At 41.0% G+C, this 12518-nt stretch overlaps 1 protein-coding gene across 1 annotated transcript in view; it reads left to right on the forward strand.

Annotated features, from left to right (window-relative positions):
- The first annotated feature begins 3417 nt into the window (after positions 1–3417).
- The window catches only part of LOC143004769 (mucin-2-like), a 34690-nt gene continuing 25589 nt past the window's right edge, over positions 3418–12518 (forward strand). Inside the window, exons 1-12 of the mRNA XM_076155910.1 lie at positions 3418–3496; positions 3958–3993; positions 4079–4337; positions 6275–6389; positions 7108–7192; positions 7470–7576; positions 7984–8206; positions 8387–8512; positions 8707–8824; positions 9823–9961; positions 11617–11727; positions 12201–12270. Of these exons, the coding sequence (XP_076012025.1) occupies positions 3418–3496; positions 3958–3993; positions 4079–4337; positions 6275–6389; positions 7108–7192; positions 7470–7576; positions 7984–8206; positions 8387–8512; positions 8707–8824; positions 9823–9961; positions 11617–11727; positions 12201–12270 (1468 nt within the window). The remainder of the gene's footprint in view (positions 3497–3957; positions 3994–4078; positions 4338–6274; positions 6390–7107; positions 7193–7469; positions 7577–7983; positions 8207–8386; positions 8513–8706; positions 8825–9822; positions 9962–11616; positions 11728–12200; positions 12271–12518) is intronic.

Consider the following 12518-nt stretch of genomic DNA (forward strand, 5'->3'; position numbering starts at 1 on the left):
CGGTTCAAGTCCCTGCCGAGGTGCCCCTGAGCAAGGCACCGAACCCTGAATTGCTCCCCCCTCTGAAATGGGTGGTAATGTAATGTAAGTCACTTTGGATAAAAGCGTCTGCTAAATCATCGTAGTGTAATGTAATCTAATGGTTGGATGGCCGGCGCGGCACACTCGGCGGCACCCCCCTACTGCTGCACTGAAGTAAATGCAATTAAGATGTAAGCCAATATAGTGCGATTTAATCTGCAGTACAGTATGTGACCGTGATTATTGTGACTCTGATTATGAGCGTAACAGTAGTTTGCTGTTTACACGAGCTCCAAAATTGCCGGACGGATTTAATTGCACAATGTTTAGATCAAATTTTATTTGTATAGCTATAGCCAAATATCGCATTCAATCTCTCAAAGGGTTTTCCAGGCCCACAACAACACATGGTTTCTGACTTGAGCTCTCTAGGAAGACAAGAAAAAACTCCCCAAAACCTTCATGTATAAGGAAAAGGAAGAAACCTGTACAATAATACAACAAAATCAAATCAAAATCACCAGAATGAATACAATATACAATACCAAATAAAAATAACAATGACAATAGTAACAAGAGTCCTGGGAGAAGGGAGAGAGAAAGAGTTCTTACAGAGAGTCTTGTCGCCGGAGCAGCGGTCCAGATAATGACAGTGCATGTAAACCTAGCTGTTGATATTGTGCATGTATTCTGCTTAGTCATACATTTTTGCCTTCAGAGATGTAAAGGTACTAGCAGACTTTGTCCCACCTCTGACAAATTATCTTCGATTATTTTTCTTTCATCTGAACATTTTTGTTTGAGTTTGTGCTGGCAGAATCTTTTTGATCTTTTTGTGGTCTTTTAAGGAAGAAAAAAATCATCTCATTCTAAAACCCTTGATTGTGTGGAAAATTCTTGATTAATTGAAGCTGAAAGACAGGTTACTTCAGGACGCTGCCAGTAAAGAATGATTAAAGTAAAGACAGCAATTTCCTCTTTGCCATTAATGTACCTGTTCACCGTCGTAACAATGTTTAAATATTACATCAGTGTTGGCTACTTAAGTAAACAATAGTTGCATCAACAGAATTAATAAAGTTACTATTGACACCACTAATCTCTCAAAGTTAAAGCATTGACGTCACAGTACATCCCTAAATTATGCATTTTAGACTAAATTATTAGTAATACAGTTCACCTGTGGCTTGATTGCATGTGACATTTGACAGAATACACATCTTTATTGATATATCCTCAATTTCCTGATTGTTTATTACCATAGATTTTGACACACAATGGACTATTCATTATAAATGCATGGCAGGATCCACATCCTGGACTGAGTCACAGCGGTTCGTTTATGCAGCTCCTCCAACATCATCACATGTCAAACCTCTCCTCCCTAGAGCAACATACATCATGTTCCTAATTCAACAATGAATATCATGTATTCAGTGTCCATTTCGTGCTCTCAGAGATGGGTGTGGGACGCATACGGAGACGTCTTATTGAACAAGCACGTCTTTGATTAAGTCTCGCAGCGCCAAATATCCGTGTTTGCCTTGCACGGTTTCTCCCACACTGGTCTGAGCAAGGCCATAGATTTCTTATTTTAGTTGTCTTTCAGGTTTTTTATGTTGCACACAACAAGAGCTTGAATCTGCCAAAACTTTGTTTTTTATATGTGGGCTCTGTGATGCAAGAGTTTCATGCTGCTAATGAATTGGTGCATTAAAGTTGGAGGATTTTGAAAATATTGATGTTGGTAAAAGACATGTATGCCTTCATCTCTATAACTTTGAATAGAGCCTTTGAATATGATTTTACACATGGAGATCAATTTCTCCCTCTGTTATTTCTCAGAGCTTGTGACAGACTGTGTATTTCTGCTCTCTTACACTCTTTTCTTCCAACCAAGATCTCAAAGTATCAAAAGTCCTCGGTATGGATTTGGTATCAATCTAGGAAACATTTAAAATTTCTAGCTTCATTTCTGTAAGGTCAGGCGTCATCACTATATGGATACCCTGTAAAGAAGTAATTCCAACTCTGAAACAAGGGCTGCTTGGGAGGGGGAGCTCAGATTCCGAATCAATGTAGAATGGTAAGAAGAGGTTGTAGGTGGGCTACATATTGTCTTGTCTTGTGCTCGTCTTGCACTCATTCAGTTTAAGGTTATACGCAGGGTCCATCTTTCTGAAATGTATCCAGACGTAGAGGACAAATGTGATGTTGGGTGTTTGAATCCACATTGTCATCTTAGCCATATATTTTCTGTCTGCCAAAGGTTACACCATTACTGGAGTGGTTACTTAACTACAATGTCTATCATAGTGGGAATACATTTGCAACCCTTTGCGCGACTTATATGCAAAATCAAATTATGAATTTTCCATCCTTACTAGCCAGATGTTGTTTACGCCTGTATTGTAGATCTCCTAGCATTCTCTCAGTTTCACAGCGGCTTTGCAGCTTTTATCATATGAGCCCCTACTTACTACTAATCATTAGTTTCCTTTTCCTTACTATAGTTGAAAAACAACCTAATACGTATAACTGCATGCTCATTGTTATGTCACCTGATATGGTCTTCAATACAACTTCTCTAGTCTGGCTGACATGACTGTGTCATAATTGTGTATTGGGTCTGAAACATTGGAAGTTGTGCTATCCGTTTGACATACAACGAAAGATGTGAACATGGCATTTTTCCCGCAAACCTTCATCCTTTAATGCAATTGGCTGAGAATCTTTGAGGACGCAGCTACATTGCTTACAGAAGGGGCAATTATTTTTCAGTGTCTTTGTTTCTTAGCAGCAAACAAGTGTGTGTGTCTGTGTTTACGCATTAGTCGCCCTGAGGTTTTCTGCTCGCAAAATGACAGAAAATCAGCACCCCTGAGACCTCTGCATCTGGGTCACAGGTTTCTTCCAGTATTTAGGCTGTTCCTACGTATGGGAGGAGGGAATGAAGCGTCACTCCTAATGCACAGCAGAACTGATATATTACTGCTCTGTCTCTCTTTCTTTCTTTCTTTCTTTCTTTCTTTCTTTCTTTCTTGCCCAATTTAATCTGTAATTTCTTCCCTTCTCTCTTTCTTCCTTCAACTCCTTTCAAAACAACATATTTAACCTACAGCAAATATAAGCTACTTTGTGTTTGTTGCTAAAAGAATAGTGTTGGATCTGCTTAATTAAACAGGGTGGTGTTTTTTTGTCTGTAGTGATAGAAGGAAAATAACAGATGTATTTGCTGAACAAACACATCTTAGTACACACAACATGGAAATGCCATGAAGGCCCATCCCAGTCACACAGGTGAAGTGGCTGCAGCTCCGCCTCATCTCACAGAGTATAAAACATGACATCCCTCAGATAAGTTCACTCATAGGCAGTCAGTCCTCAGGAACCAACATGGGGTCCACAGGACTTCACTCCACATTGTGGCTCATCTGTCTGATGCTGCTGGTCGGCTCAGCCTTCACTCAGTACGGTCAGTGCATCGCTTACTATTGATACATGATCAGAATATTGGAAGTGCTGCTTTGCTCTGCTTGCCTGTAAAAGCAAACCTTTAAGTCCTTGATTCTTTCACGCATAACCTGTGTCAGCATTGTAATGGTTACACCTTATTAACATCTCTTTTTACCTACATATTATTGATTTAATTTGAGTCTGTGGCAAGAGCTTTTTCTTGCTCTTCCTTTTTCAATCAATAGTTGTTGAACAATTAAATTTATTTAATTCACAGCAAGCATTATGTAGCTTGATTATATTCTATATATGAATTATAATATATATACATATTAAATAAATCATGTTATATATACAATCAAGCTATATATATATACGTGATATTATCATACTGTTTTCTTTAGATTAAATAAAATGTTACTTCAAACCTCTGAAACATCAAACAGTCAGTTTGATGTTTTCTTGTGTTTTTTTTTACAGCCACTACTGTTTCAAGTTCACTGAGTGTGAACCAAGGTAAATAAAGTAATCCTCCTAAACATATACAGTCGCTGTAGTACATCTTGGCTTTTCTGTACTAATGTTCATGTTGTTGTTCTAGCTAACACATCGCATATTGGCCGAGTATGCACGACTTGGGGAAAAAACCACTGGAAGACATTTGATGGGCAGTTCTTTGATCTGCCCTCCACCTGCAACCACGTGATGCTATCACAGTGTAATGCAGGCTATGAGAACTTCAACTTCCAGATGAGACGCAAGATAGTCAATGAAGCTCCCACCATCATCGACATCACCATGAAGCTGGAGGGAGTGAGGCTGGCGATCACTAAAGAGACTGTGACTGTCGACGGCAAGGAGTAGGTTAACTTCAAAGGACCTTAGTCCACTCAAAACAAAACCCACTTAACACTGCTGTAAAATATCAACTAGGGCAGAGATGGTGTTTTTTGTTTCAAACTCCGTCCCGTGTATCTGTTTCACAGATTTCATGAAATATTTCTTTCTTCTGTCTCTCTGTTGGTTGTCAGCCTGAGGGGCCTTTAGGGCCTGTAAAGCCCTTTGAGTCAATTTATGTAAATGATGTTCCTCAAGCCATAATGGGGCTCTTTCGTTTCATCTCGCTTGGCATACTGGGATTCATAATTGCCCTGCCTCAGGTCAATCTCAGCTCTGAAAAAAACACAGCTGGTTCAAAATGCTGTGGCCAGGCTGCTCAGCAGCACTAACCACAGAACAAACATCTACCCTGTCCTGGCTAGATTTCAAGATTTTCTATTTCTGTTATAATGCTCTCAAAAATCAGGGTCCTGCCTATATTTGGCCCCATATTCACCCACAGAACTCTCAGGTCTTCTGATCAGACTTTTTTCTCCTTTTGGAGCTTTGGAACAGCTTAATCCCAGACATCACGTCAGGCAACAACATTACCTGCGAAGCACTTTGTGACGTTTACTCTTGAAAGGTGCTCCATAAATCAACTTTACTTTAACTTAGCATATTGTAACTTACTTTACCTTACCTTACCGCTACCTGAAAGGAAAGTTCAGGAGCTACTATTTTGTTGCTGAAATGGGCCCTGAAACCTTGATCAAGTTACGAAACTGCATTCTGATATGTGCTTCCACTCGCATATTTCGTCCCCAATATACTCAAGCTTCACCACTTTGTTTAGTAGAAGAGACAAGAGAGCCGAAGGCTGCTCCAGCTCATTTTATCTGATACCTTTCAGCCTCTGAATAATTGGCAACTTTCAGTGTATTATCAAGGCACAAACACTGGCAGAGCACTAGCCTAGTGTACATCATATTCAGAGATGCGGCAAATATATTTACGACTTTGAATTATATGCATAACCAAAAGAGGAAGTAATTATGAGTCACTATGTTGACTGACAAAGAGGTTATGTTTACATTGTTGTTGATTGGCTTGTTTGTTTGTCTGCAGGATTACCTGAAAAGTTATGAACTGATTTTCATGAAACTTGGTGGGCAGGTTTAGCATGCTTCCAAGGAACAACACTTTCAATTTTAACAGCGATCCAGATCCAGATTTTGACCTCCCAGCAGGTGTTATCTTGACAAGGATCTGAACAAGGATGTAGAATCACTGTGAAGTACCAAATAGTGATAGATGCATACAACTAACAGCATTATGAGGCCAAGATGTGCAAGAAATTTTTCATTTTTCAATCATTATGGATCTTGATTATATCGATTACACATGATTGAGCTTGAAACCATATGCCGGGTAACATTTACAATTTCACACTTAACATGAATAGTGTGTGTGTTGAGTGCTCCTCGCATATTCTCAGATCATATAATGGTTAGGATTTGTATATTTGGCACAGCACAGAAAATTTGTCTGGTAAGGCAGCCTTAGACTCAATAAAGTAAACATATGTCGATTGGTGCTAAAGTCAATCAAATTTCACTCTACTCTATGTGAGTACAGGTGAATTTATTTTGTTCTATATTAATTAACTTGACTGGAAGTTGAACACTCAAGGTGACTCTGAGATTAGGTTTGTAGGAATGTCATTTGCTAATTAATGTAACACGATTTTACATCTATAGAATTGTGGGTCAAAGCTGTGTTCTTCCATCATGTTTTAAGTTTCTTTTAAACATGCAGAAGTAAAAGAAGCTATTAAGGCACTCATTAGAGCACAAACCTCTACCAAGGTCCACCAGTCCACCAGGTCCTCATCACTGTAGTAATTGTACAATTGTTCATAATTTAATTTGTTCTTATTGTCTCATTTCACTCTGCTTGTGTGTTTTTCTTACTGTAGGGTGCCCCTGCCCTTTGTCAGGTACGGTGTGACTATCAGAGGGACTACGTCCAGTATCACTGTGGAGACGAAGCTTGGAATCAGTCTGGTCTGGAACGGGGACGACTCCCTTGATGTATGAATCACACACTTACATGTACACGCATTAATTCTTCTCTCCAAATTCAGAGGCTGTTGAAGTGTGCTTTCACAACACAGTTCATCATGACTCAACATCACCTGAAAGTATGTACACTAGCTGGGTAACTCTGTTTGCACGTGTGCACTGTTATATGTGTACAAAGACGCTGAGTCTTGATATATTTAAACATTCAAATATGACAAATATTATACCAGATCCACTGCGTAGTCAGAGTGAGTCACTTGGCAAGTTCTTTAGTTAACAGTTTAGAGGAATAGGCAAAAAGTGTTAGACAAAAAACAAGCATGAAAAGCACAAAGCGAACACACTGTAATGAGTTAACAGGCTGCTGAATGCTGCACTTCAAGAAGATGGACATGATTATATGCTTGCAGATTGATATCAGGGTAATAGGGGAAGTTGTGTGAACACATTTAGGTTGACTGCTCTTAAACATGACAACATCCTAATGTGTCTGTGAAGATTCTCAGTCATCGAGGTCATGGTATCCAAGGAAGGGACAACCAAGTCCAGGTGTCTGAGAATTAACCTTCCTTGAACGTCCTGATGTCATTTTGGGAATAATGCTGTTGTCGTGTCCTTTTTATTTTTATTCTACATAATAGTCAACAGTCCATATTAGGACAGAAAAGACAGCCTTTAAAATATTAATTTGATTGGGGTATTTGACCAATAATTCAATTCTTGACAGGTTGAAATTGATGACAAATACCATAAGCACACCTGTGGACTCTGTGGCAACTTTGATGGTGTGGACAATGATTTCCTTGAAAACGGTAAGTTTGTAATCCTGTTCTTAGATTTACTACTGCAGTGCCAGTCGGACAAGCATTGTGTTCATTCTTGTTTGACACAAATAATAATAAAGGAAAGCAGGTGGGCTTGGGCTTGTTTTTACAGCCCTGATTTGTGTTATTGTGGTTTTTAGGGGGGTTTATTTCAAAATGGCAGAAGAGGGTTGCAAGTTTTAGAAAGGACTGCCATAGTTTAAATTTCAGCCTGCAGTGATACTTAAGAACCTGGTAAGATTGTTGTATGCTTCTTGTGTTTCAGGCCAGGAATTGAGCATAGAGGATTACGCTGAGAGCTGTAAGGTGGATGAACCGACAGAAGTCTGCGATGAACCTGCGTCATTTGCTCAAAACACCTGTAACGATGAGGTACTCTCCCTGAGTGATAGGAATCAAACAAGCTGACAGACAATCCTGAGAGGACAAGCTCAGAGAGTGTGGAGAGGAGGATTTGATGGTTGACTGTGTCAAAGGCAGAATCCTAATCCTCAATTCTCATGCTGGCCATTCCACAGTTCTCATGCTGCTTGAGTAATTCAATCAGCATGACAATGATGAGAGCTTGACCTATTCAAGCAGTATGAGAACTGAGTTTGAATTGGCCGGCAGCCTTCACTGATAGCAACGTTTCCACTACGGACAAGAAGGCTGTTTCAGTGGATTGACCACCCTTAAAGGGAGACTTAACACAATTTGCAACGTTTCCTTGAGATATTGAGATACATTTTCTGGCAAAAAGAAACTTGACAGATCAACTGTTTTTATTTATTTGTTAGTCTCGGTTTGCCTGCAGTCAAAGGTTCACTGGTGCTTACTTCGATGACTGCAAAGACCGTCTGGATGTGGAGTCCTTCATTCAAGCCTGCATGACCGACATGTGCAACGCTACATCGCAAGACAAAGCCTTCATCCTCCTTTGCAAAACCATCTCTGAATACTCCAGACAGTGCATCCATGCAGGCGGCACGCCCAAACAATGGCGGAGCCCATCTTTCTGTCGTAAGCTCATCACACCGCTTAATTTATGTGCCTTCTATTTTATAATTTAAGTGGATATATTGTCAGTCAGTAGTGGCTTCTGTTTCTAGTTTGGCTGTTGTATTGCTATGGTACAGATGTATTTTGCTGGCTTGTATTTTGTTCCATGGACATAAGAGCTATTAAAGTGTTTCTCCACAGGTATGACTTGTCCTGACAACATGGAGTTCAGGGAGTGCAGCACTTCCTGTCCTGATACCTGCTCCAACCCTCAGGCTAGTCAGACGTGTGACAGCCATTGCCTGGAAGGATGCAGCTGCCCTGCTGGTACATGCGAGCAAAATGCATTTGATTGATTGTTTTGACCTGAAATTTAGAATGATCATTCAAACTTGAAATTTCATGTCACACTTGTTGTGTTTTAACGTGCCTGTAAAGGTACTGTATGTGAAACTCTTGCTGTCTTGTTTAAAAGTAGAAGTAGTAGGTCTGTCAGGACTGATGCTTTCTCCCCTCCTCAGGAACCATCCTTGATGATGTCAGCAACACTGGCTGTATTGCACAAACAGAGTGCGCCTGCATGCACAACAACAAAGGGTACAAGCCAGACGAGTCCTACACTAGCGACTGTAGATCCTGGTAAGATCAGAATTTCACAGCTTCTTACACATTCCTGAATGATAATAACAATGTATTGTCATTGTTATTCTTATTTCTCACACCCAAAGCACTATAATAGACACAGTAAAATTCGAACAGCGTGAAATTCAAAGAGTATTTTTAACCTTTTATTTTGTACTCATTTTACTCAATAGATCTCAAATCCTTGGTAGCAAAAACACAAGGTATTTGGGGCATTAATACAGATGACAGAATCATGCTCTGGAATACACGTAAAGGAACATAAATTGATACAAACTATTTTGCAAAAGACAAAGTTTCAGTGTAACTACAGTGTAACAGGACATCTTTTGTCACAAATGTGATTTCAACTCTTATTAAACAGCATTTGAATGGATTCCAACTTAAAACTAAATAAATCTATACCTCCTCCAGGCTTTTCCCTCTTAAGGATCTTTGCTTGTTTTGTATCAAAACCTCAAATGTATTGTCGCTTTGGATAAAAGCGTCTGCTAAATGTACAATGAACAGTCCAGTACAGCACTTCAAAGTTGTGGGGATTGAGGGAATTTGTAATTGAAACCTGCTTGGACATGGAGCCAAAGCAGTTGATTGAGGACAGGGATAATATGATAAGTGCGTGCGCGTGTGGCAGAAGAGGCAGATGAGTTTTGTTTTAACTTTTAATACAAGACTTCCAAGCATGACGTGTGTACGCCTCTTGGCATCTTAGAAAAGAGAGGACATGTCTTAGTTCAACTCACTTATCTCAGCACACCCAGCACTTCCCTCCCAATTACACACAAGCAATTCTAACTTCCGTAGATAAGGTTATAGTTTTCAGTCAGAGGTCAGTATTTACCAATTTACCAATTTAAATGATGGGCTTTAATATGAGGTGTAAAATACATTTTCATTGTTCATAGAGAATGCATTTGGTGCCACCTTTTGGTCAATGTTAAGTGGATGCGCATGTACACAGGTTGTAACTGTGTGTGTGTGCTTGCCTTTGACAGTGTGTGTAAAAGTGGCCAGTGGGCCTGCACAGAGAAGAACTGTCCAGGACGTTGCTCCGTGGAGGGAGGATCCCACGTCAACACCTTTGATGGGAAGGTCTACACCTTCCACGGGGACTGCTCCTACGTCATGGCTCAGGTACACCACATCAACCTCACCACACTGCCACTATGGCAGCACATCCGTACCATGGCTAGTGGAAGAACATGACTCCACTAAAAGGATGCCATTCTAGAAACAGAAATTCTTACAGAAGCTGACAAAAATATCAAACAATGCCAAAAGGAAACAAAACAAAGACAAGGCATTTGGCAAAAATGTTTCCGATATCTGCTGCTGCTGTTTCAATCCAGTGCATCAATACTGCGCTGACAACAGTACAGTTGTACCACATGCACGTGCACCAGTGCAAATACGATGTAAGTGAGTGTATAAAATCAACTTGTGAGTTCAGGCCAAGGAAACCAGCTTGAATCAGTTCCCTCCAGTCTAATTAAGGTTTGTCAGTCATTTGATGTTTTTTGTTTGATGCATATCCTGATGTTCTGGTTCTCACAGCCCTGTGAGCAGTTTCAGAAGGAGAGAGGCGTTCATAACCAGGTCACAATAGAGTGGCAATACAGAACGGTTGTCCGATAGCAGCCATCATATAATAAAGCATTATCTGTACATCAGCAGTTTGCAAGCAAAACAGAATGTGAGCAGAGATGCATCAACTTCCTTCTGTCCTTTTTGTGTGTCCTCTGCACACACAACTTCTGTCCTTCCCCGACAGTTGTGTCTTGTTTTGCATTGTAAGTCAAGTCAAGTCAAGTTTATTTGTATAGCCCAATATCACATACAATGTCTCAAAGGGCTTTACAGACCCACAACATTAGGACAATTCCCCACCCAGCCCAAAGCTCTCAAGGAAGACGAGGAAAAACTCCCAAGAAAACCTTGATAAATAAGGAAAAAAAAAAAAAATGATAAATGATAAATGCGTCCGTCCATGGATGCGGCCGTCTGTCACTGAAACAGCCATGGAGCTGAAAAACAGCTGGCCCGTGGACCCCACACTCAAGGGTGTGGGGCCCAGAGCCAGAGGGGTGATCAGTAGACATCAGGAGACATAGGGAGTAAGGTGAAAAGAATCGAGAGAGAAGATCAGCTAATGTGCCCCATCCTCTTACTACACTGACACTGTCACTAACCAGAGTGTACTAAGTCTAACTGGGCCCTGATTTTAACCTGGGTTAGCTAATCACTTTCCTGCAGGTAGGAGACTGTGCCACCTGCCCATTTAGCAGTTATCAAAGTTTGCTGAAAACAGGTGCGTTTTCAAGCGGGATTTGAAAGCTTCTAGAGAGCCTGCCTCTTCAACGAGTGCAGGAAGTGCGTTCCAGAGCAAAGGAGCGCGATACGAAAACGCTCTACTACCAAAGGTTTTCGTCTGGATCTTTGGAATAACAAGCAGGCCTGCTTGCTGGGCTCTCAAAGGTTGGGCGGGAGTGTACCTGGAGAGAAGGTTAGACAAATACACAGGGGTTAAGTTATGCAGTATTTTGTAAGTAAGAAGCAGTACCTTGAAGTCAGCCCTGGCACTGACGGGAAGCCAGTGTAGCGACGCTAGAACCGGTGTAATATGGTCAAATCTCCTGGTTCTCGTTAGAAGTCTTGCTGCAGTGTTTTGAACAAGCTGCAGTTTCTTAAGGGCAGAGGAGTTCAAACCTGAGAAGAGAACATTACAGTAGTCCAGCCTGGAGGTGACAAAGGCATGAATTAAGGTTTCAGCATCTGCATCTGCATTGCAGAATGATAAAGGCTCAGCATACACCGTGCTGGTGGACCTGGTGAAGTGCGGTCTGTCTGCCAGCAAGACCTGCCTCAGAGGTGTCACTCTGGCTCTATACGGACAGGCTGTGGTAAGCATTGCACATATACAACCACTCAAACATATATTACATATATTATATTCATTTTGTCAGCAGTCACATTGGTGGGTAGGGGTGAAATATTCGCTCTATAAAATACTGTTCTATACTGTACTGTCATTATGTTTGTATTTGAGTACAAAGTAACTTTTTTTGTAGCTGGATTTACAATGGACCTACAAGTATATAGAAGTAATAAATATTGTGCAACTCAGCCTGGGTTTATTAGTTCTGTCAGCATACATACTGTGCAGGGCTTTGTACCAAGAGACCAGGGAGTCATTGCTCAGTACCCTCTGCATTGAGATCCACAGTCATTACTCATTCATTAAGCAGCGGATTCAGTCAGAAATTTCTAGGGTTTAAAGTTTAAACCCTAGTTTAATCTTAAATTTAAACCCTAGGAATTACCTCTAAAGCAATGTTTGTTATCGTCTAAATGGTGTGCTGTCCTCCCTCTACAGATAGTCAAAATCCAGTCAACGGGACAGATCTTCTTGAACAACATATTGTGCCAGCTTCCACTTTTCACACGTGAGTGACCATACACACACACGCGCACGCACGCACGCACGCACGCACGCACGCACGCACGCACGCACGCACGCATGCACGCACGCACGCACGCACGCACGCGCACGCGCTCACGCACACACACAAACACACACACACACACACACACGCACACGCACATGCACAGGCTGCATGACTCAGCATGGTCGTCTTGGAGGTTCCTGGTTCGATTTCGGCCTCTTAGCAAGCAGAAAAGAATCCAGACTGAA

Source organism: Genypterus blacodes, unplaced genomic scaffold (assembly GCF_046128005.1).
Source record: "Genypterus blacodes isolate CSIRO-AG114 ecotype Tasmania unplaced genomic scaffold, CSIRO-AGI_Gbla_v1 ptg000067l_1, whole genome shotgun sequence".
Classification (NCBI taxonomy): Eukaryota; Metazoa; Chordata; class Actinopteri; order Ophidiiformes; family Ophidiidae; genus Genypterus; species Genypterus blacodes.